Genomic DNA, 26,187 nt, shown 5'->3' on the forward strand with positions numbered 1-26,187 from the left:
CATATACATATATCTGTTCTCCATTTTTTTAGATAGTCTTTGATTTTTCATCAGTCATGTTTCCTCATATAGATCTTGTACATGTTTTGTTAGATTTATACCTAAATATCTCATTTTGGGGGGTGCTAATATAAGTGGAATGTAATTTCACATTCCAGTTGTTCATTACTGGTTTATAAGAAAGTGACTGACTTTTGTATATAAACCTTGTATCCTTCAATTGTGCTATAATTGTTCTTTAGCTCCAAGGATATTTTTGTTGATTTTTTTGAGGTTTTCTACATAGACGGTGATGTCATCTGTAAACAAAGACAGTTTTATTTCTTCCTTCCCAATATGTATGTAGTGTATTTCCTTTTCTTGTCTTACGGCATTAGTAAGACTTCTAGAATGATGTTGAATAGGAGTGGTGAGAGCAGACATCCTTTCCTCGTTTCTGATATTAGTGGGAGTATCTAGTTTCTCTCCATTAATTTATAATGTTAGCTGTAGTTTTTTTTTAGATGTTCTTTATCGAGGTGAGGATATTCTTCTCCATTCCTAGTTTTCTGAGAATTGTTATTGTGAATGGGTATTGGATTTCATCAAATGCTCTTGTGCATCTACTGATATGATCATATGATTTTTCTTCCTTAGCCTGGATTTTATTTATTTATTTATTTTATTTTTGGCTGTGTTGGGTCTTCGTTTCTGTGCGAGGGCTTTCTCTAGTTGTGGCGAGCGGGCCACTCCTCATCGCACTGAACGGGCCTCTCACTGTCGCGGCCTCTCTTGTTGTGGAGCACAAGCTTCAGACGTGCAGGCTCAGTAGTTGTGGCTCACGGGCTTAGTTGCTCCGCGGCATGTGGGATCCTCCCAGACCAGGGCTCGAACCCGTGTCCCCTGCATTGGCAGGCAGACTCTCAACCACTGCGCCACCAGGGAAGCCCAACCTGGATTATATTAGTTGATTTTCAGATGTTGAATCAACATTGCATACCTGGAATTCCACTTGGTTGTGGGTACATAATTCTTTTTATATGTTATTGTATTCAATTTGCTAAATTTTTTGTTGAGGATTTTTGCATCTATGTTTATAAGAAATATTAGTCTACAGCTTTCCTTTCTTGTAATTCCTTTGATTTTGGTATTAGGATATATTGGTTTCATACAGTGAGTTAGGAGGTACTCCCTCTGCTTCTGTCTTCTGAAAGGTTGTGAAAAGTTGTATAATTCTTCCTTAAATGTTTGATAAAACTCAACAGTGAACCCATCTGGGCCTGTTGCTTTCTGTTTTGGCAGGTATTAATTATTGTTTCAATTTCTTTAATAGACTAGGCCTATTCAGATGATTTATTTCTCCCTGTGTGAGTTTTAGTAGAATTTGTCTTTCAAGGAATTGGTCCGTTTACTCTAGGTTATCAAATTCATGAGCAGAGAGTTGTTCAGAAGATGTTTTTATTATCCTTGTGATTTATCCATGTGATCCATAGTGATAGCCTCTCATTTCTGATACTGGTCATTTCTGTATTTTTTCTTAATGAACTTGGCTAGAGGCTTATCAATTTTATTGATCTTTTCAAAGAACCAACTTTTGGTTTCCTTCAGTTTTTTATGATTTTTTCCCCCATGGATAGAAACTTTTTTTAATAGCTGCAAAGCACTCTGCACATTTCTATATGTTAAAAGACTTTTCCTAAGTTGTTGTAATGCCTAACAAGGTCCAAACTTACTAATTTTTAAAAAAAAAATTTCTGACCCCTTTTATTTCTCTTTGTAGTTATTTATAGAACCAGATTTTTTTTCTTAAATTTTCTTTTTAGCCTTTTTTTTCCTTTGAAGGTTAACTTGGTAGAGTTTTTAAGTAGCTAACAAATTGTTTCAGAGAGAAAAGTCAAAAGGGAAAGGATTTACTGATGCAGCAGAATCTTTGATAAGCCAAATTAATAAGAGATACAAACCAAAGGATGGCATAAAGTCTACAAGAAAATTAAAGGAGTCTTTGATTGACAGGTATGTTCTTAAATTTAGAAATGAATATTTTTCTGAGAGATACAACTAAATTATTTTACCTAGTTTTAAGGTTAGTTTTAAACATATGTCCAAATAATGTAACTTTCCATTAGAAAACACAGGTACTTATTTACTTTTATAAATAGAATCTGTTTAAATTATATAGAAAGGGAACTACAATTGAAATTAGTCATTCTAGTATCTGATTACATTTTATAAAGTATCAAGAGCACCATATTGATACAGCATACCATTTCAGAAATAAATCTTTAGGATATAGACTTTTTAGAAATGTTATTTACTGAGACTAGTGATGAGTAAGACTAAATATATTTACATATATTGCTTAATAAAATATGAAATTTAAATGACCTGAAATGAGTTATTTTGTATTGTATATATGTATTCCTTGTTCGCAGTCTTTCTGAAGGTTTTCTTTTATTACAAAATGTCTCTTTACAGGCTTCCAGGTAGTTAATTCATGTTTAAGTTAATTCTGACTCTATATGGCATGAAAAAAATTACTCTCATGGCAGAACCATTCATTTAAATTGTCTGGCACCTCCTGCTGCATAAATGATTCAACTTAGACTTAAGTTTTTTTTGTTGCTGTTTACTGTGTGTGGAGTTGCAAAAATATCAGACTAGGACTGTCACATTTCAGTTACTTGTAGCATATTGAATGTAGACTTAGTGATCCAAATATGTTTTACCTTATATAATATGGATTTTATGAAAAACATTCTACTGACATTTAATTGCCTTTTTAATTTTGACAAAACCTTTTCTATAGTGGTTTTTCAAACAAATCTGATCTACAGCTCAGTAAGGTAAGTTTCATGTATTTCACTACACCAAATGTATAGTCAAACTCTATGATATTTGACTTTACAGTAAAATAGAATAGTAGTAGGATGGAAGCAGATTTAATGTTTTCAGCATATTGAAAAATGGATTAAACAACTGACCAGATTAGTGGCACGTACTCAGAAAAGCCCCCTAAACTTCTGTTCTGCTTTTCAAAGAAAATGCTTCTTTTACATACATGTGTGATATTTTTACTTTTTGGTACATGATTCAGTACCATTTTTTTCCTAACTTATCCCATCTCTCTTGACAATAAGATCATTCTGAAGTCCATATTTTTGTTAAAAACATTTATTATTCATCCAGGTTTAAAATATCAGTTATCTTTGATTTATTCCTCACAGTTATCTCCAGTTAATTTCAAGTTTTGAGCTTTACCTTCTGTAAGTTCCTCTTGAGTTTTCCCTCTCCTGCCTGTGCCAACTCCTATTTTTTTGAGTTCTAATTTCTAATCCCTGGGTTATTATAATATCCTTTATGTAATTCTTTTTGTCTCTAGTATTTTCTCTGTGCCAGTCCATTCATTACATTCAATACTAGCTTTATTACTTTCCAAAGCACACAGCTTCAATCATGTCATTCTCTTATTGAGAATCCTTTGGTCTCTGTTGCTTTTTGTTTGTTTTTAACATCTTTATTGGAGTATAATTGCTTTACAACGGTGTGTTAGTTTCTGCTTTATAACAGAGTGAATCAGCTGTACGTATACATATATCCCCATATCTCCTCTCCTCCTTATTGAATTAAGTGGAGACTTAAGCTGGCTCCCTAGACCTCTTAAAAGTCTGTCTTATTTCCTAAAATTAGTTCCCTAGACATGTCTTATTTAGCTGAAACATAAATTGAGATTCCCTGAAGTGTCTTTCCTAAGTGTTTATTCTTTTTCTTCCCCCTTTGGAAGGAACTGCGAAGCGAGTCGCCAGGTTCTTTCACCCTCTTTTCTCCTTGTCAAAACTTTATTCCTCCTTGCAAACCTTGCTTCAGAGTCTGCCTTCTTTATGAAAACTTTCTAAGGTGCCCTAACTCAAAATCCAAATGGGCAAGAATTCTGAATCTGTGCAATAATAATAATGTCTTTGTACCTTTTTATTAACTTTGCAGTTCTTGTTTTCTCTCTTCTGTTTTCTACTAGAATGCAACTATTTAGAATCATCTTTGTATCCTATATAAGTAAGACCTTTGTATCTTCTTTAATATCTGCTCATTTTTGGATCTTCAGTAATACTTAGCAAACACTGGCATGCAAAAGATGAATTGAGCAAATGTATCTAAACAATGGTAAAAATCATTTTGGAAAGAACAAGTCAGATCAGTGATTAGAGGAGTAAAATATTGAAGGATAAACTTTTTGGAATAATGTAAACTATTTTATTATAAAACAGCCAAAAGAAATAATAAAATTGAAGATGAATCACAACTAAAATGAATATTTTAGTTTTAATATTTCCAACTTCCAGATATTAAATTAGACTTCTAATTATTTCTGATCAGTAATCAGTCATTCAGTGATATTTGTGTACTAATTATAGTTAAATTACTTTAATAACATAATTACACACTTAAGTATGTTAAAATTTTATTTAACTTTTCTGCCTACTTTTTGATCAGATTGAATATACTTTGAGCAGTGGGCTATAGGAATAAATGTACACACATCTTTCCCTAATAATACTAATTGATTGATACAATTTTGTCTCTTTCACATGAGATTTTACACCGTAGCCTCTCCTGAAATTGTTCTATTTAACAGTTTAAAGCAAATGAGATACTGGGGGGAAAAAGTAGAAGCATGATTGTTTTGTGATCCTAGAATCACTAAATTCAGCTTGTAGAATACCAGTGAGGTCATTTACCTATGTACAGTAATGTCAATAAATATTAAAGATATAAGGATCGTTTGTATTTGATTTGCAATAATTTCTATTATGTTCTCAGTTAACACTTAAGTCTTCAATTTTTTTGAAGTGTGGATGTTTATAAAGAAACTCACAAATGTAAAATTTATATTAGTAGAAGCACAACTAGATAATATATGAAAATTTAGTTGCATCTGTTATTTGTTTGACAAGCGATGTACAAGTTTGAATGGTTTTATGTAAATTTCTTCTGTATTTAGGAAAAGGTTCAGAAAAAAAGTTATAGACAATTGAAGACTACTTTTGTTAATGTTACTGCTGAATGCCCATTGTAAGTAATTTTTCATAAATCTTAAAAGTTTTCTTCATATTTGAAGACAATAAATGTATTTGTTTATAATGAAGTTAATATTTCTCTTCATTTTTACAGGAATGATGTTTACAATTTTAATTTGAATGGAGCTGATGAGCCTATTATAAAACTTGGGGTAAGCTAGAAATCAGAATTTTGTGTTTTGTACAAAATACTAAATTTTGTATTTAGTTATTCAGTATTTATTTTGTATTTACCATGCAGTTATTAGAGCATGTTTTCTAATTTCCATCCTCTTATAGATATGCTTTAAAATATTTTAACATATATTATTAAATTCTTCAAAATTTATTTGGTACCAACCTAGGTATTTTTGGTTTTCTTTCAAATCTTTTGGACTGAAGTAGAGAAAAATGAGTAACTGGGGCAACAAGAAATTCACTTTCTTTACTGATGCAACAGATTTAATCTTATTTTGTTTTTATTATAGTTTATATTATTAGCTTTCTTCTTAAATATAAAAACATTTTAGTAAGATTAATTTTATTGTCACATCTTACATGAAGTTATAGAAACAAGATTTTTATGTTAATTTCTTTTAATTGTTGTTTACCTTCTTTTAACACTAAAAAATTTTTTAATGCTTATTCAAAATGTAGATCCAAGAATTTCAGACTACAGCTAGAGAAACCCGCCTGGACAGTTCAGTGACATTGTAGGTATTTTTATTATAATTAGATGGATCAGTTTAAAATACAGTTTTCTCAGTTGTTCTTTTTCTTAAATATTTCCTCCCAGTTTGACATTTTAACATATCAAAAGAGAGAATAAAAATGCTGTCATAACTACTATTACTCTATTATTTTAGCATTTACTTCTAAAATTAATTTGCAGATTCTGTACACTTGATATTAGTTGTAAGCTGAAAGGACTTAGTCTTTTCTAGTCTTGTCATCTAACCTTGTTACTTTATAATTAACTGAGGTCAGAGAGAATAAGTGACTTGGCCACATTTATATAGGGACTTAGTAAAAGAGTTAAGGCAGAAAACCCAGGTCTAACTGTCCAGTTGCATACTACCTTAAAAAAACAAGTAATTAAGATTTAAATTAATGCATATTTTTGTTTAAGGTTAGGTTTAAGGAATCATGATGAACTTGAACCTTCTCTCAAAACAAAAGATAAAAGAGTAAGTTATAATATCCTAATGTGTCTATTAAAATCAGTATTTCTTTTACTCATTTTTCAATGCCAAAGATTATCCCAGAACTGAAAAACAAAAATATTTGGATCACTTTTTTTTTACTCTGGAGATTATTCATGTTCCTATTTTGACTTTTCCTATAGTGTCTGAGCTATTTGTAATCGTCTAGTAATAGAAAATATGACAACCTTAGTTACTCTCTTCAATGGTATTAGGTTTTGTCTCTATGGAAGTAAGCTGTTTTGATTTAACTTTTAATTAACAACAACATTGACAGCAAAATATAAATCTCAATCTCTGATCTGGGTTTCTGAGTGATTTTATTGGATAGGTCCTTAATGCCAGATAGATGATTTAGTGTGCTAAAAAAAAATGAGAAGTTAGTTTTTCTGAGTTTTTTGGTGGTTTTATTTTTTATTTTTTGGTTTAACTTCCTTTGTATGACATATAATAAGCCAGATTCCTTCATCTATTACAAGGATTGTGTTTTTTTGTTTTTATAGACTGTAACTAATCACAAAAAGAAAAATCTCTTTAGTGATAGTGACACAGAATACAAATATGATGACAGCAAGACCGATATTAGCTGGCTAAGAGAACCAAAATCAAAACCACAGCTAATAGACTACAGCAGAAATAAAAATGTGAAGAAACATAAAAGTGGGAAATCAAGTAAGAAATCACTTTTTAGAGAAATCTGTAAATGATTTTACCGTTTCAACTGTATGAAACACTTTGTTGGTTGATAAATGTGTTTTTGTTATGTAGATAGTGTTTATAATTACATACTCTTTTGAATAGGAACAAAAGTATGAAAGTAAATACACCAAAATGCTACAGCGGTTTTTGTTTTCTTATTTTTGGTAATATGGTTATATTTAAATTTCTTTTTTATTGGAATCTTCAGGGACACAAAATATGGCTTATCATAATCTTTAGTTCATGACACACTCTCATCATTTCTCTACTCATGGCCTACTATTCAGTTATTTGGCTAATTACTGTGAGTCATGTACTAAGTACTTATGACCCCAGCACTGTAAACAAAATCAAAGCTTGGACAACACCCCGCTCCCTGCTTTTTAGGAATTCACATAGATGCAATAAACATTTATTGAAAGGAAAACAATTTTCGTACAGAAATATTTTTGCCAAAATCTTTTATAAAATGTTTTCCCAGCATAAGTCTTCTGCTTCTTGAAGTAGCTGGACAAGAGTTTGAGGTATGCATTTTTGGCTAGACATAATGGCCATTTTCATAGCTTAGATAAATTTCAGTGTTTACTAAACCACAGAGATTTTATATATTCCATTTTTAAAAGAAGGTAACATAACTCTGAGCTTTTATATTTGTTTTAAGGAATCAGTTTTTATTTTCTTTCAGGATAAAAATAATTGTTAGTGGCCTGTGGGAGTTGGGGGAGGGAACGATGGCTTAAAAAGAAGTAAAAATAGAGGAAATAGGAAATGAACTTTGGCGTGTGTTTAGAAATGAGGCTGAATCTTGAAAACAGATGAGAGTTCAATCATACACATGAGGAAGAGAAGTAATAGGATTATCATATATATAAGAGACAGTAGGAAATAGCATAGTGTACTTAGGAAGTACAGTATCGGGGTAGTTGGAATGTAGATCAGACTTGTGGCAGAATGTTGAAAAATATGGCTGGGTCTAGTCACAGTGTGTGGACTTTGAAGCAGTGTGTTATAAGCCAAGGAGAAACATGATAAGATTCACATACTCTCAGGGACCTTATAGTCTAGTAGGAAGATGTATAAGTAAAGACATTTATGACATGGGAAGTTATTAAAGGTTAGAATACTGAAGTCAGTAAATACTCTTAAAATAGAACACTTCTGAGTGAATTGTTTTGTTTTTATGGTTGAATGACAGTGAGCCAATATGTACGAGCTGGTTTATTGCCAGGAAGACCTTGGATAATCCCAATTCATTATTATTTCCTTGGCTGGGATAAGCCCAGTTCTTAGGCTTCAGTGAATATTTAGAAAGAGGAAATTGTCCTGGAAATGCAAAAAAGGGAATAGGGACTGAAGCAACTCTTAATAATATGGGTAAATCTTAGAAACATAATGATGGGTGAAAAATAAACCAAATCATAGAATATTTCATATAATGTGATACAGTTTTATAAAGTTCATTATATTGTCTAGGGATATATATCTGTGAAGTAAAACTTTAAGAGCAAGTGACTAAGAAACAGATTTCAGGATAGCGATGACCTTTTGGCAGAGGGGATATGGAGGATCGTGTAAGAGGGAGTACACAAAGTAGATTCGGTATTATTCATAATCTGGTTCATAGTGGAATAGTAGATTCATGGGTGTAACTTTATAATGTATGTTACATATTCTCTTGTATGTTTAAAAGTGCATACTATAAAATAAAGGAGAATGGAAATTGGTAATTCATGTTGTACCAAACTATACTGTAAAATTTATCAATGTCAGTTTAGTCTTATCTTGAAACTTAAAATTTTGAATGAGTTTAAAGGTATATTCTTATTGTTTTTATGATTTTAACTTACATGCAGAAGTATTCTAACAAATTTTAATGGCAGTTCTTATCTATTTGAAAAATTTAACCTTATTTTCTTGAATTGCAGGACCATCTTTGGAAAGGGGACAGCCAAGATCTAAAATGGTAAAACCAGGAAGTCTGTGTTCAAACATCCCTTTAAAATTATTTTTCTCCTTGTAATGAAAAAATATCATTTGTCCCCTCATAAATTTATCCTTGTTATCAGTTCCTTGCTTTCTATAATTGTTCCAAGCTTTGCACACTTACTTCTACCTTCTGCCTTTTTGAATCATGTTGACTTGTTTTAAGTCTATTTTATTCTGTGGTTGTAGGTATTTTTGATATCTTTTCCTTTCTCTCTCTCTTACTTTAGTTATGTAATACATATCAGGCCTCACAGAGCTTTAATGATAAGGATAAAAAGGTGATAAAGATATATTTGAAATGGAAAGATAAAATCCAGTCATTTTAAAAGTATTAATCAGGAATCTTTTTATTCCTACAAATATACAGATCTTGTCACAGTGCCAATTTTGTAGCAAATAGCTTGTATCTCAAAATATTGATCTAATATATTCAGGAATTTTTCTCCTAAAGACATCCAACAAAAACATCACCAAAAAGGTAGACGAGACAGTTCCAGAGGGGAGAATGAGACTTCCACGACGAGCCGCAGAAACCAAAAAAAATTATAAAGATCTCTCAAATTCAGAATCAGAGAGTGAACAAGAATTTTCACATTCATTTAAAGAGAAAGTAAAGGTAAATAGATACAATTCAGATTAATAGTTTCTAAAAGCCTTTTAAAATATTAAATATAGAATATATTTTGTAAGAATGTCAGATTTATCTTGTCACTTCTTTTTATATGAGAAAACATATAACAATTCTAAAAATTGATCCTTAGGCAATATAATGTTAAAATTTATAATAAGTTGGCATTATTGTTACAAAAGAGATGTTTGACTCTAGTAAAATTATAACTTTAATATCTTTGAATTAGAGAAGTACTTGGTCTTTCCAAAATTACGCTTCAAGAAACTACAGACTGTTGGGAAGCTGTGGATCTTTTTCTTGAATGAAAGCAAAAATATTGGATCTGAGGTTCTTTCCATACCCTGCCCCACCTCTGTTCACCCCTGACTTCTAGAGAGATGAAGGAACTTACCCAAGGCCACACAGCTTGGAAAAGGTTAAAAAAAAAAAAAAAGATTTGAACTCAAAAGAGTCTGGCAGGTCTCTGATCATTACACTGTTCTCATTTTATTATTATTATTTTTTGTTCTGTTTTGTTTTTTTTTATTTTTTGTTTTTTTGTTCTCATTTTAAATCATTAAACCTCCATCGCCCTCTGTTATCTCTTACCTGGAAGAACTTAAGGACTTCATAACTTACCTCCACATTTTCTTATCGCTTCCTACTTTAATTTACTATGCAAATAATTAGGTAAATCTTACCAAGCCACCTCTCATCTTACCTTCTTCAAAGGAAAACCCTGAAAATCTCCAAATAGACATTCAAAACATCGAAATACCTTTCCAAGCTTATTTTCTCACTTGCCCAGTATATACACAGAACTGTACCAGTCAAATAGAATAACCTGTGACTGCCAAACAAGAGCTGTGCTTCTCGCTACCTTTGCTCATATCAGTCGTCCTCCATACTCTCAGTATGTTCCCTTGCCATCTTCTTTTACAAACTCCTGAGCATGTTGAGTACCATGAAATCGGGGAATTCCTTCTGGTTTCCCTAAACTGGAAATCATCTTTTTTGAACCGTTATAGCATTTTATTTGTATCTATTAGGATATTTATTATAGTCTATAATGTTTTCCTGTGAATTTGTCATATGCTTTCTTGTGTATTAGAAGGTCTTTCACTACTCATGTTGAGGCCCCTGTTATGCCTGTATGTAGTGATACAAGGCATTTAATAATTCAATGTAATTTAATTAAATTGTTTTATGTGTCCCAGTATAAGTTATTTGTATTCGAGTATAACTGAAAGATATCAATACATTTAGGAGAAGATCCATTCCAGACGCAAAACCATGAAACTGCCAAAGAAACAGCAGAATCCCTTCACTGCCGAAACACAAGAGGATGTATCAAAAGAATGGAAAAACTCACCTCTACTGAAAGATACTATAAGAGATAATAACCTTGATCTATCTCCTGTAACTTTATCTGGGAGTCCGTCATCTATAGAAGTAATGAGATGTCAGTATCATTTTTTTCTTTTAGTTGAATGTTCAGTAACTTTCTTTTATAACTAATTATGTGAAAATACAATTTGAAGACTAACTTCGAGGGATATGTTTTAAGATTTTCAGTAGTCAAAACCTCATTTTTAAACTAGTTAATGCTAGTAACTTGGTCTTTGCTAAGTAGACTTGGGAACAATATTACTATGACACTGAAGTTTTACATGTTAGGAAGTTAAAGACCAAATGCTTCAATATAGAAAATATTTAATGTATACTTACAAATTATAATGTGAAAGCTTGAATAAACACTTATGTTTTTAGCTCAAAATATATTTAATAAGAGGGAAGTAATGATGGGGATTTCTATTTTCTCATTTTTACATTTCATTGACAGAATTCTCCAAGGAATATCATGGTCAATCTTTGGAGCTGTAGTGGATTATCTTCATAAACAATTGAAGTTTTGCTTTTATTTAAAAATAATTGGGAAAGAGAAAATTTATTCTTTGGAGCGCTGGCATATGTATATATTTTTCCAGTATAGAAACTATAAGTTTCTACTTTTAGTATATTTTTCATTTCCCTTTATGGATATTTTAAAGCATTTCTAAGTGTCTGTCATTTTAGCTAAAATTCAAGACCATTCAACACCAGTTAATGTACATTTCCTCTAAAGTAGCTACTTTGTTCTTTTCTAGAATATTTTCATAATGCTTGGGACCACTGTCATCTCAGATAAGCACACACTTAGAAGACAGATGCACATGCCCTGATTTGATTTGAAAACTGTCTGAGAATTCATTTATACTAAGACTTATTTCAGCCATGAATTTTCTCATCTATATATAAAGGAGGTAGACCAGATGATTTCCCAAGCCATTTCTAACCATAAAGTTCTGTGACCTTAATATATATATCAGTACTGGTGTCAAAATTGCTCAAGATAATAATTAGGTTGATCATTATAGTGCAGCCCATACTACAGATATTTGTGTTTGAAAATGTTTTGAAACTTCTTATAGTTACAATTTTGTTTTAAATTGAGACATTAATATTATTCAAAGTCTTATAAAAATACTTTACACTTAATTTTATCTTGATTTATTGAACATTTATCCTTTCTAAATACAGCTAAGATTTGAGGATTTGATAAATTACTGTATTTTTTAGAATTTAATAATACTATTTCTAAAGATGTCAGTGATTAACACCTGCCATCTTTTTGTTTGTGTTTTGTGAGGCAATGTAGGTATAGAGAAAATAACAGAAAGGGATTTTACTCAGGACTATGGCTGTATAACAAAATCAGTATCACCTTATCCAAAAATTTCATCACCTGAATCCTTAAACAGTGGAGTTGGAAGTCCAGTAAAGTCACCCAAGAACAGTGAGAAGAATTCACTATGTACAAGAGAAAGTTGCTCACCAATTCCACGATCATTCTTTTCGGTAAGGAAATAATGTATATATGTATTTTCCTTTATTAGATATACCTGAAGGGAGTAAATCATTTGCCTCTAATCTTAATCAGATGTACAGTGCTTCTCTGTTTAAGGTTTTGAGTTTGGTCTGGGGGAGAGAAGGAACCTACCGATAAGTAAAACAGCCTCAGTGAACTAACAGACTGATACACACAAGAGAAAGATGTAGTGGTATGAGAAGTACAGAGTACTGGTAAGAATTCTGTGATAGAAACAGTCACTTCCAAAGAGGTACTACTTATTTGTCTACATGTCAGAACTACATTTCCTAGATTGGAACAGGCTTATTCCTGCAACACAGGCGCTTCTTTCCGGTTTCACCATAACTCGAAGTCTGTAACCTTTTAGTTACTAAATCACAAGTTGGCAAAGCAAACTGACAAAGAATATAGTTGAAAACAGTATGACTATAGCATTTGCTTTACAGATTTGTAAAGGAACTTTAATAGTTAAATGGCGTGAATATTAACGTAATGGTATATTGAAAAAGTCTTTATTCTGCTGCTCATTTATTATATGTACCATTTCTTATTAATAAAATATGTACATATGCTCAAAAGTCTTTTAAAAAGGTATTAGAGAAAGGAATCAATTATGGGTCAAAGTGAGGGAGTGTAGATAAAAATACAATGTCTATGAGGAGTAGTTTGTAGTTTGAATTCTGCTTTTTTTTTTTTTTTTTTTAAGTTTGTACTTTGGTACCAGTTTACAAAACCCACCTCACCTCCTTGGCTTGGCCTGTATAGAAGGCTTAATTTGGAGAATTTTGAAGTAGTGATAAAGCTACAGAACTGATTGCCAAACAGAATCTTATATGAAACCTTCAGTGTGCCAAACATAAAAATAAAAATGCAGTTATGCTCTTTAAAGCAGATGGGTCTAAACTGTCGCGTACACACCTCCCTCCCTCTCTGATAACCCCCCAAAAGCACCTTTGCAAGACTCTTAATTTCTACAGACCACAATTTGAAACCATTTCCCACTAGACCATCATCCCATGGTCCTTTCTCAGTATTGCTCTGTCATCCCTCCTTTCCTTGAATCCTTTCTCCCTTTAGTATCCCATCTTGCAAATCTCAACACCTTAGGTCATCCCCACCCACCTACTTTGATACTATCTGTGCTAGATGGAATTTTAATTGTAACATATTTATTGGCTGGACATTTACAGGAGACATTGTGTTTCCCATTTACTGTTGACTCTTAATTAGGCATTGGAAATTTGCTATATAAATTAGTTGTACCAGCTTACACTCTCCAACAGTGCTATGTGATAGTGCCCCTTTTTCTACAGTTTTTTTGCCCATCTGATGAGTGTAAAGTGTGTCTGACTTTAATTTGCATTTTTCAGATTAACAGCATCAGTGAGTATTTTCATATTTTTTGGCCACTTTGTAAACTGTGTTTTTTCTAATTTTTAAATTGCATAGTTTGATTTTTCCTATAAATTTGTAGGAATTCTTACTGTATTCTGGAGATTAATTCTTTATTGGTTATATACAATGCAGACGTTCTTTTTCTAGTATGTAGCGGTCTTTCACTTAGTTAAATCAAAATATGATGTAATGAAATTTACCAATCTTTGGTTCTTCAAGAAATCCTTCCCTCAGTTATTGTCATAAAAATATTTTCGTTTCTTGTACAAATGTTAGTTTTAACTTTGAGGTTTTCCATCTTCCTAGGCTTCCTCTTTGCATATGGATAGTGAATTAGTGCAATACCATGCATTGGATACCCCTCCTTTCTCCATCATTTGTGATGCCAGTTTGGTCACAGCCTTGGCAACCACATGGGTCAGCTGTTTGGCCAGTAGAATATAGAACAGTGCCTATCTTTGAGCTTATACAACATTGCTTCAATTAGTGTAGTTTTATGCTTACAGGGGTTTCATCACCCCCATCCTCACCCTCATCTCATTCTGCTTCTAAATTCTCTTGGCCCTATACTCGTCCAATAAAATTTAGAATTAGTTTGTCTAAGGGAAGAATTGCCATTTCCCAGTATCGTTACTGAGATTTCTCATCGACATATTTCATTTTTCTACTTTTTGGTCTTATTTCCAACAAAGTTGTGTCAAATCTTCCACAAAGGAAGTTGTACTTCTGCAGTGTTTCATGGGCCTTTTTCTTTACTGTATGTAAAAAAAAAAAACTTTAAAACAATTGTTTTCTGGATTTTTAACGTTTTGCTTTTGTGTAGAAACACTATTGATTTTTATATGTCCCCACACCCTTGGCAAATTCATAATCGCCTGCCTAGATTCTCTTGTATTTTGAATATAGATAATCATAAACTGTTTTTTATGGTAATTTTTGCATTTCCTCTTCCAGTCCTTATACTGCATGGTCTTTTCAGTTTTAAGGTTACTATGACCTGTAGAGCAGTGCTAAATAGATACCATGCTAGCATGCGTGCTTATCGATAGTTTTTGGTAGATACTTGTTCAAGTGCCTTTTTTTCAGTTATGAATGGGTGTTGAGTTTTAGTAGGGAATGAGTTACTCCCTCAAAATTTAAGTAGTTTGGTTTAATGTTGTTGTGTTTTTCTTACTTTACTTTTCTAACTTCCTTTGGGTTTCTGTGTGTCTTGTTCATTCATGGCCCAGTTAAGAATAATACTATTGTGAATAGAAACAGTATAAATTCTGTGGCACAGTTGGCCCTCCATATCCATCGGTTCCACACCTGTGGACTCAGCCAACTGTGGATCACTATTTTATATATGGGACGGTAGCATCAGTGGATTTCGATATTTGTAAGGGGTCCTGGAACTGAATCCGCCCCGCAGATACTGAGGGAGGAGTGTACTTATACAGGAAATACAAAAATTGCAACAGCTATTCAGATGTAGGCAGTTACAGTTCAGAAAAAATTTATGGAAATTGAACCTCCACATATGAAAATCATATTTGAAGCAAGCAAGAGGGGTATATATGGTAGTGTATCCATCAAGCTTTCCTTATACTAAGTTGGTTCTTATAAGAATCAGATTGCGGGCCTTTAATAATAGTTATAATAATTTAGTATTTTTCAACGGTTATTATCTGAAAATGTGATATTTAAAATATGTAGGATGGTTTGATCATAGAAAAAGAGTTGAAATTTGTAAAATGAGATGGTCTTAAATAGGCTATCACTGCTAAACCACTGACATATTTATAATTAGGACTTTCTGGTTTCATGATCATACAGGAATTTGGGTGAGCTTTTTTCCACTATAGAAGTCCACCAGTCCATCAACAAAAATATTTTAATAACCTATAAAATACAGAATGTTAAGGTAGAATTTTACAGCTTGGAGTGGGCTGGGTTTTGACCTGGACCTAAGTGGATAGGTTGGTATATATATACAGACTGACTGGAGAAGCAGCAGTAACCTAAGTATAGAAAGGCTACCGGAAGTGGACATGCATTTTCATAAGACAGGAAAAAGACTAATGTGACTGTAACAACAAACTTGTGTATTGAAACAGTAAGACATAAGGTTAGAGGACAAAGGTACGGCTTAAAGATACAGCTTGAAAGAACTAGTTTAGACTTTTCTTTTCTATGGCTTCCCATTTCCTGACTCAGATAAAGAAATCAAAATCCTAATAAGGAAGAACTGAAAAGTAGGAGTAGTTTAAAAAAGCCAGCTCAAAACTATTGCTGTAATTTAAGATTGAGGTTAACATGAGAATTTAGGTAAAAATGCATGGCAGTGTGAGACATAAAAAGGTATAGAAACAAAAAAGAATTGATAGCATTTGCAATTTACTGTCTTTAGAGTTTGAGAAAGATGGTCAAAGGTGAATCCAAGAGTAATAACAGAATTTTTTTCCTATTTCTGATACATACTTTAGGAAAGTCATTCAGCATCTCCATTGTCCATGTCTAGTGAAGGAAGAGGGAAAATATGGTGTGGCATGTCCTATGACTCCACTCATGTATCAGGTTTGTAGTCAAAGACTTGCTTTTTAAAAAACATGTTAATCACCAAAATACTGCTGTAAAATTTCATCTGAGGAAATTATATATTTTAAGTCAATTTAGTTAATGTTAAAATGAAAGTAAGTACAATAGAATTTACTGCACAGTTACCTAAAACTATACAGATAATGGAAACAAAGGCCTTTTTTATAAAAGCAAGTATATATTAGGTATTTGTAATTAAGATTGTAGCACTGTTAATTACTTTTTAACTGTTTCTAAGGCCCTACACAACATCTTAGTCGCAAACGAATGTACATAGAAGACAATCTAAGTAATCCTGGCGAAGCAGAATTGGAAGAAGAAGAAGAAAGAGCAAACTTGCTTCCCAAGAAAGTGTCTAAAGGAGAAGGTGCAGATCATCACACTTGGAAAGGTAGGTAGAGCAAATGCCTATGTCAAAATGCATTTATTTTTGAAAATGGTTTCTTAGATCTTGAGTGGTTCTACTCACAAAACAAATTCCTTTGTAAAGATAACTTTGTATAAATCCAAGAAGGATAATGCTTTATCACAAAGTTCACTTTACCTGAATAATGTTATAGTAGGGGTCTTTTTACTCATAAATCTCCCTTATCATTCTATCACTGATTACCACAGACAAGTTTTACTAGAGTGTGAATTTACTGATAGATGAGTGTGTCACTAAATACTTGGGTTAATAATGTAGTAGTTAAGAACTAGTTTTTTTTAAAAAATCAGTCCAAGTATGTTCTATTTTAATGTTACTGTTTCTGCCTTAATTCCCATGCTAGAAGGTTTTTTTAGTTAAGTCAAAATAATATTTTAAATGAAAAATAAGTCTGTCTTTGATTTTATAATCCTTAGATTACATATAGAATCTAAAGATAGATTTGTTCTCAGCCTCATGACAAATAATGCTAAATTTATAACAATGCATATCTTAATTTTGGCTGATTGTCTTCATTTTTTAGTGTCTGAAAGTATATCTCCATTATCAACAAATGACTTTTGTATTCCTGGGGAGAACTGGGAAACTGAAATTTCAGGTATAGGGACGATGTGTGAGGAGTTCAATACAGAATTTAGGAGGAAAGTTCATGTGAGTTGTCATTCTTTAAATTATGATTTATATTTACACCCAATAACATGACAATATGGCACACTTTCTACTAGACTGTCAGTTTGACCCTTTGGCAACAAAACACTTCTTCGTGAACTCACCTTTCCTCATGTACTGGTGAAAAATTGGAATGATTCCTAGGCGAAAAGCCTTATTATCTCATGAGCCCAGTTCCTTTTCTAAAATCTGTGCATTACCTGTATTCTTTCTTTTTCTATGGGTTCTCTTTGTCCTATTTTCCTTTTCAGTTTAACATTTTGAGTCTTCTGTGAATTTTTTTTTTTTTTTCTGAACGATTTTCTTTTCATGCCTAGTCTTTTTAATACATTCTTTAATCTCCACAGCAGTGACTGCTTGTTGAGGGTACTTTATTAAAGTATAGAGGATGAGCAGCCTCAGAGAAATCCATTTCACTTTGTTTCACCAGTTCTGTACTTACATATCCTTAGTTACTGAGGTTCCAACGAGGTGATGTTTACAAAAACACTTCATAAAATAATTTTTAATTATTATTGTTTTCTCCACCTATCTCTTTTTCTCACATGCCCATATTTAGAGTAGGCAGTTCTTTTTGCCCTCCTGTTAAGATATTTTTCTGCACAGGTTATCAGCCCTATCTCTTCTTTGCCTTTTTCATCTCTTCATGGGTAAAATCTGAAATTATTTAAGATTCTGTATATTTCTTTTGTTTTGATTTGATTTATCCCAGGTCAGTCTCATCTAAACAGAGAAGCCCTGATTCATATATTGTGTTACACATCTGTGACTAGCTGCGAATATATGTTTTTATGAAAAATGGTAATAAATAACTTTGAGTGTGACTCTTATGCTGTGTTCCTGAAGAGAATTATAATCACTAGCATTTTTATAAATGTAGAATGTCATGTACTTATGAAAATAATTACCAATTCCAACCCTCACTCAGAGCCTTCCTGGTGGAACTAGGCCCTGCTCTGACTGAGCTTATATAATTTATTAACAAACACTTCAGTTGAGGTCACTGAGTTTTTAATTTTTCACTTTTCTAAGTTCTTCTTAGGCATTTATATTTCATGGAAAAGGCTTTGGCCTTAATATAGTCTTGGTTAGATTATTATTTTGTAAAGATTTTTCAAGTTAAAAATGAGTATTTTTCAGATCCGCCACAAAATGATGGATTATTTTACTAAGCAGTCTTGGAAAACGGCTCAACAACATATAAAAACAGTGGACCATCAGATTCAGGAGTATAGGTCTGTGCTAAAAGTCCCTTCTGAAATATTCTAAGTGCTGTGCTATAAGTGCTATCATTAAAAAAAATAATCTTATTTTGTTTCTTTAATAGGATCAAAAAACTTGACAAATTCCAACTCATCATCATAGAGGAGCTGGAGAATTTTGAAAAAGATTCACAGTCTTTAAAAGATTTGGAGAAGGAATTTGTGGTTTGTGCTTTTAAGAGTTTAAAAATAATTTTAAAACCTCATTTTTAAAGAGCTACACTCAGGAAAACTTCTGTTAACCTTCTGCTTGTAGACCACACCATAAATGTTTTTGTTTTTTAGAACATAATTTAATCTTAGATTTTTAGTTAGTTTCATATACATACACTAAAAATACAGACTTAAGTTTATGATGCGGGGGAGGGATAAATTGGGAATTTGGGATTAACAGATACACACTACTATATATAAACTACTATATATAAAATGGATTAACAACAAAGACCTACTATATAGCACAGGGAACTATATTCAATATCTTGTAAGAATCTGAAAAAGAATATATATACATATGTATGTATAACTGAATCACTTTGCTGTACATCTGAAACACTAAATCAACTATACTTCAGTAAATATAAAGTTTATGATGAATACCTCTGATAATAAAGGAGAAAGTCTGAAAGAGTTTGCTTTCAATTTTTTTTTTAGCCGAAAGAGTATAGGACATCTGCAATATTCTTAGCGTATAGCCAAGTTTTTAAAATTAGGAATAATATAAATGAATTCTGCTAAGTTTTAATTTTTAGTCATAATTTATATACTATAATCAGTTTTGTATTTTGAAATTTAGGGCTTTTGGGAAAAGGTATTTCAGAAGTTCAGTGCCTATCATAAAAGTGAACAGCAGAGGTTAGTATGACAATGATTAGAATCTATAACGTTAGATTTTATTAAAATTAAAATTATATATACTATATTATAGCAATTTAATTTGTTAACTAAAATACAAAGGTAACTTTCATTATTTTATTTGTTAGACTTCACCTTTTAAAAGCTTCATTGGAAAAGAATGTCTTCTACAACACTGATTATGAAGAAACTATTTTTACATCTGAGGTATAAATTTTATATTTTTATATATAATCTCAATATTAGTCAGTCTAACTTGTCTTTTTGCTGTGAAAATTTTATAGTGAATTTCATGGGGGAAATTATTTATTCACAGATGTGTTTGATGAAAGAAAACATGAAAATGCTGCAAGACAGACTTCTTAAGGAAATGGTAAATCAGCTATCTAGTTTGGGTTTTTCAAATGGAATGATCAGTCATGCTTTTATATATTTAAATGGGAAATTCTTCCACAGGTTTTTCTTCTTTCTTTTTGGATTGAGAGAAGCCAGTTTTAGCCCCACTGGGGTTTAGTTCTTTAAGTTTTTAAAATTAAAATGGGAGCAAATTTACAGTAGAAAAATAGGGGTGATTTAAATAATGAGTCCGTCTCCTAAGGAAGAAAAGATGGATTTAGAAATTTAAAAATTAAGCTAGAAGCATGATTTCTTTGTATGCATCTAAGTACGATGCACTGCAACAGTCCTGATGTGTCTTCTGAAGTCCTGTGTCAGGCAGAACTACCCAGAAAGAACTATTGTCTACTTGGACAAGACTTCATTTCCTTAGATTTGGGGATTAAAGTAGCTGGCTTTCCAAAGGTCTAGTAGACCAGCAACTGCAATCAGGGGTTGGGGAGGGGGGAAGGTGTCTAAAGGTACTTCTCCAAGTGAACATGCCTTTGGTGTTTTCTCAAAGGTGGAGGCATTTCTATATGTATTTTAGTACTAATCTTTGATACAGGATATTTTAATACACTTTTATTAAACTTTAATAGAACCAGTATGCTGATATATAGCAGAGGATCAGGATGTGTGGCTAAGCCAGTTCAGCTTAAAGCACATAAAGCTAACTAACTAGACTGATTCTTGCTGAAGTTCTTCTCCAGAATATAGATTTAATATTTAAAGGAAGAAAGTAAAAAATAAATTTCATCGATATGGGGTTTAAAAGATGAGGTCTTCTCGCAACTGATCATCTAAATTCATCTAAAATATCAGCAATAAGTACATAATTCTGTAGATATCTAGGAACGGACCCTGGTGAACTGGATAGAATGAACACTGGTACATAATATCTTTATTCATAATATCTAATATCTTGATTTTTTTTTTACTGTTTTATTAGATTTTAAAGTTTCACTGTAAAACTACCAAAGTGTGATTTTTTTTTTCTTCTTGGCCATAGCAAGAAGAGCAGCTTCTTAATGTACGCAGAGGATTGATGTCGTTATTCATGGCTCATGAAAGAAACAATGTGTGATGTCTAGTTGTTATCAACAAGTTTTATCCAGTTATTCCTTTGTGTGTATAGCTGGGGAATACCAGAGTAGCTCTACAAAGAAAATACATGTCACCCAGGCAAGAGTACCTTTGTAGGAACCTCTAAATTCAAAGAAATGTCCTCTAATGGATGAGAAAGAACCTACAGTCACTATAACATGACTCTTGAGACCCAAAGACTTTTGTCTGTACAATACTATTTTTTTTTTAGAAAGCTTTGGGAAACCAATCAGTAAAAGAAATTGGCTTGTTTTTATAGTAATATTTGCATGAGACAAATATTGCCAAGTTAACTATACTCAAATTCTAAACTATCATATAAAATATATTTTAGAAGTCTGAACTAAATAAAGTATTATTAAAACTTACTAGTTCAGAATATACTACAAGTAATAAAAATTTAGTGATGCATAGAAGGGGGAGGAGTCTGATTTAAAAGGCTTCCCTGAGTGTAAATCAGTACTTTACTTTTCAGCACACTGTTCATACATCCTTGTATTAGAAGGCACTAACTAGCCTAAAATAGTTAACATGTCTATCTAGAATTAAAATGGTATTAACTCGCAGCAGGCTGTTTTGACAAGTACTTTTTAAGCCCTAGTGTTCATTGTAATAATATATTTTGCTAGATTAATGTATAAAAATGAATATACATTTATTTGCTTTAATTATATAATAAAGTTGAAATAAATGCTGTCACTGGGATTTTATACAATTATTTTACTTTATAAGTCATTTTCCTGTTTTATGAACATTGGATCAAGCAAAATATCCTCCAATCAATCAGACATCTGAAGTGTACCACCACGCAGCCTCACTCACTGTCACACTTACCTGCTTCATGGTAGCAGAGTAGTTGGATATTACTGGTATTTAAATACAGTGGTACAGCCTGCTTAGTCTAGATAAGCAAAGGAAAACCCTTCACATCTTAGCTTTATCCCATTGCTAGCATCAGCTAAGATTTACTGATTGATTGATACGGTAGCAGGGATTCTATGTCAAGAAACAGTGACAGGTCTGCTGTAATATTAACTACTACTCAGGAGTTGAAACTCCATGTTGCCCTGTGAGACTTCTTTAGAATCAATCCCATCGTGACACACATCCTTGTTTGCCTTATCCTTGGCCAGACTTCCAAGACTCCTAAATAATACATTATACTAATTCCTATACTGTGCTGTATGTGTAATCCTACCGAGGTTCCTACTTCCTCCCAGCTTTTTAAACCGTTCTGCTGTGACCCTGTCATGACCATAGTTGTGCCCTGAATCTCAACTTCAAACATCATCACCCCAGCCTGCTTTCTAGAGTAGTCCCAGGCTGTTTACTCCACCACTCTTTTGCTATGCCTGTTAGTTACCCTTCTTGTCCGTCCTTCTTTCCTTACCGATTCTAGAGTCCTTAGTCCAAAATAAGTCTCTTGCCCTCTCTCCTCTCCTCAACTTTATCCACTAGTTCATACCCCTCATTCCACAACCTGAACATCACTTGAGAAGTATAATCAAGGTTTAAATTTATGACTACATATTTCTTTTTTTTTTTTTGCGGTATGCGGGCCTCTCACTGCTGTGGCCTCTCCCGTTGCAGAGCACAGGCTCCGGACGCGCAGGCTCAGCAGCCATGGCTCACAGGCCCAGCCGCTCCGCGGCCTGCGGGATCTTCCCAGACCGAGGCACGAACCCGTGTCCCCTGCATCGGCAGGCGGACTCTCCACCACTGCGCCACCAGGGAAGCCCTATGACTACATATTTCAAGTGGCTACACAGCATTGCTCAGTAATCCTTATTCTGCCCTGTTCAACTGCCTTCACCGCATTTCCAGAGTCTTACTGTATATCAGTACCTCCTTAATGCTTTACCTTTTAGGGGATGGCCTTACCTCGTACTTTCCTCGTCTCTTCTCCCTAAAATCTAACATGTTACCTGCATCAGTACTGGCATTTCTGATTTCTCACATGTTCCAATGGCAGAATAGCCTCATTATTTCAGGACAATCTAATACCCCTGGCTAGTGCTCTGAATCCTGTTGTCTGACTTCTCTCTACTGGTGTGTATAGCCCACACTTATTTTTATTTATTTTTTTAAAAAAGGACTTTGACAACAAGTTCCTCTTTAACTGCTGCCCTCCCCATGTAATTCTCTACTCACCCTCACACAGAACGTTATCAAAAGAATTTTCGCGAGTTACTATCTCAACACACTTCTTATTTGCCCCTTACCTACCTCCCCTCAGTCCAGCTTCTGTCCCTACAATTTCACTGAGACAGCTTTTATCAAAATCACCAGTTATTTTACCAAATCTTATCTCTGTGTACTTCTCACGCAGCTTCTCAGTGCCATTCCACAGTTAAAAACCCCCTTGGCTGGCACATATTTTCCACTCTTTCTTGGCTTATTTCTGGCTTCCCTTAATAGGGGGCTCAATCCTAGTCTATCACTTCAATCTATACCTTCTTCTTAGGTAATTTCATCTTTGTATTGATGACTTCCAAATGCAGAAACATGCTGACCTTCACTTTGGACATTAGAATGTCATATACACTGCTTTATTGATAGTTTTAATAAACATCTCAATTCTCCAACTCGATTTCTCTCTCAGCAGCAGGCCCTCTCACCACCAGAGAAAAGAAAAAATAAACCTGTCCTTCCATCTCAGTAAATGTCACTTTTATCCACCCAACTATTCAAGCCAAAACCTAGAAGTAATTCCTGATTGCTCCGTTTCTTTTGGCCGGTTAATCAATCAACAAGTCCTGCAGATTGTACTGCCAAAATATGTTCTACATATGTATACTTTCTGTCACTTCCACTGTCACTACCTTTGACGGTGTCAACATCATTTCTCACATAGACAATTTCAACAGCCTCCTAAATTGCTTTCCAGCATTCATACTTGCCTTTTTACAACCCGTTATGCACTTAGCAGCCAATATGTTCTTGCTAAATCATAAATCATACCATGCTTCTGACTCCATATGTAAAACTCTCCAGTGAAAATACATTCTTAACCAATGGGTCAAAGAAGAAATCACAAAGGAAATTAGAAAATACTTGGGGACAAATGAAAATGCAACATATTCAAAGCAGTGCTCAGAGAAATTTACAGCTGTACATTTATATACATTAAAAATGAAGAAAGATCTCAAATTAATAACCTAACTTTATAACTTTAAAGAACTAGGAAAAGAGCAAACTACACCCAAAGCTGTCGGAAGGAAGGAAATAATAGATATTAGAGTTTTTAAAAAAAGAATAGAAAACAGAAAATAAATGAAACCAAAAGTTGATTCTTTGAAAGTCCTTCGTTAAGTCTTAGTGATGCAAACACAGACAGCTGAGTGGGTCTTTTATCTCCTGCCAGGACCCTGACTGACACCCCAGATGACACAGAGCCTGCCTGCCCTGCCCACTTTTCTCTCCTCACAGCCTCCTTAGGGAGACTGAGCTATTATGTCCATCCCACACATCATGACTCTTCCTTTGCCAGGCTCAGGCCCCCTCCTCCCTCCCAGAACCATCTTTGCCAGTCTTATGGCTAATAAAGACCTGGGTTTTACCTGATCCTCTCCTCCCTCTGCCCTCGCTCCAAGAGATGAGACAGATCACTTCTCAGTCAGCAAGTAGGCAACAACCCGTGGGCACACACATGGTAGGAGGCATAGGCATGGCTCTGAGCTGGCTGCCTTCCCTTCACTCACCCCCAGGGCTCCAACCAGGAGTCCTGTCTGGAAGCTGGAACTGGCCAAGGGCCACTTGAGTGAGACAGGGAGAAGAAAAGGAAGGCCTGGGGTGAGGAGAGGGAGGTACTTGCTCTGAGACTGGGTCCTCTCTAGACCTTTGCCCTCTTCCCCCACCATCGCCTCCCTTTGGTTGAACAGCCCTGAACCATGAGGTCAATATTGTCGGCAGCCCAAGGCCGAGTTTGCACAAAACCCATGTGTCCTTTGGGAAACGTGATGTCAGTGTTCGCTCAGCGTATAACCCCCTCCTATCTAGGTCTGAGGTCCTTGGAAATGGAACCCTAAAAGGAGAAAATCTGGAAGACACCTCCTGGAGTACTGCAAATCTGAGCCATGGGGCTTCATGAGCAAACTTATGGAAGTTATCCCAACTTTGACTTGAGGAAGTCATCTAAGCAGAGAATCTAAGGAAGTCTTTTGGTGGCTCTGCCTCCCCCCGCTTCCACCGCTGTCTCCCACCCCCAATTCCCCGCTCCCCCAGATCTAACCTCCCTCCCTCCCTCCAACTACAGCTTCAGTCCCCAGGGCCAAGACTAAGGTGAGAAGTGAGGCACTTGCCTTGGGGGCAGAATTTTAAGGGGATGCCAAAAAAATTCATCAGTCAAGATAAATAATATCTTAATGCAATATTTTAAGAAGTCAAAATCAATGCCAAAAATCCAAGATGAACAAAATAGCAAATTTTAAAATAAACTAAATTTAGAAAGGGGGAAAAAAGTTGATTCTTTGAAAAGATCAAGAAAATTGATAAAACATTAGTTAGATTGCCTAAGAGCAACAGAAGACTAAACTTTCTAAAATCAGAAATGAAAATTGGGAATATTACTACTGACCTTACAAAAACAGGATTACAAGAGAATTATGAACGACTGTATGCCAACAAATTAGACAGCTTGTACGAAATGGATGAATTCTTAGAAACACTAACCACCAAAACTGATTCAAGAAGAAACAGAAAATCTGAACAGACTTACAACAAGAGATTTAATCAGTAATCAAAAACCTCCCAGCAAAGAATTCTACTGAACATTTAAAGAAGAATTAATACCAGTCCTTCTCAAATGCTTCCAGAAAACAGAAGAGGGAACATTCCTAACTCATTCTATGAGGCCAGCAATACCTTGCTACCAAAGTCAGATAAAGACGTCACAAGAAAATTACAGACCAATATCCCTTATGAATATAAATGTAAAATCTTCAACGAAATACTAGCAAACTGAATCCAGAAGCATATTAAAAGGAGTATATTTAATGAAGGAGTTGAAAGATCTGAACACTGAAAACTACAAAACATTATTGAAAGAAAGAAGACCTAAGTAAGTGGAAAAGACATCCCATG

General features: G+C 33.7%; 1 protein-coding gene across 1 annotated transcript in view; it reads left to right on the forward strand.

The window, feature by feature from the left end:
- Positions 1–21,739, forward strand: part of SYCP2 (synaptonemal complex protein 2) — a 70,767-nt gene extending 49,028 nt beyond the window's left edge. Inside the window, exons 24-43 of the mRNA XM_024750225.1 lie at positions 1,865–1,992; positions 2,786–2,822; positions 4,976–5,046; positions 5,146–5,203; positions 5,688–5,743; positions 6,160–6,217; positions 6,736–6,904; positions 8,857–8,894; positions 9,369–9,533; positions 10,794–10,989; positions 12,217–12,425; positions 16,299–16,389; positions 16,649–16,801; positions 17,361–17,488; positions 18,647–18,741; positions 18,834–18,933; positions 19,565–19,623; positions 19,752–19,830; positions 19,940–19,996; positions 21,011–21,739. Coding sequence (XP_024605993.1) covers positions 1,865–1,992; positions 2,786–2,822; positions 4,976–5,046; positions 5,146–5,203; positions 5,688–5,743; positions 6,160–6,217; positions 6,736–6,904; positions 8,857–8,894; positions 9,369–9,533; positions 10,794–10,989; positions 12,217–12,425; positions 16,299–16,389; positions 16,649–16,801; positions 17,361–17,488; positions 18,647–18,741; positions 18,834–18,933; positions 19,565–19,623; positions 19,752–19,830; positions 19,940–19,996; positions 21,011–21,085 — 2,022 coding nt within the window. The 3' untranslated portion in view covers positions 21,086–21,739. The remainder of the gene's footprint in view (positions 1–1,864; positions 1,993–2,785; positions 2,823–4,975; positions 5,047–5,145; positions 5,204–5,687; positions 5,744–6,159; positions 6,218–6,735; positions 6,905–8,856; positions 8,895–9,368; positions 9,534–10,793; positions 10,990–12,216; positions 12,426–16,298; positions 16,390–16,648; positions 16,802–17,360; positions 17,489–18,646; positions 18,742–18,833; positions 18,934–19,564; positions 19,624–19,751; positions 19,831–19,939; positions 19,997–21,010) is intronic.
- The last annotated feature ends 4,448 nt before the right edge of the window (positions 21,740–26,187 follow it).

The sequence above is a fragment of the Neophocaena asiaeorientalis genome, unplaced genomic scaffold (assembly GCF_003031525.2).
Source record: "Neophocaena asiaeorientalis asiaeorientalis breed wild unplaced genomic scaffold, Neophocaena_asiaeorientalis_V1.1 scaffold606, whole genome shotgun sequence".
Lineage (NCBI taxonomy): Eukaryota > Metazoa > Chordata > Mammalia > Artiodactyla > Phocoenidae > Neophocaena > Neophocaena asiaeorientalis.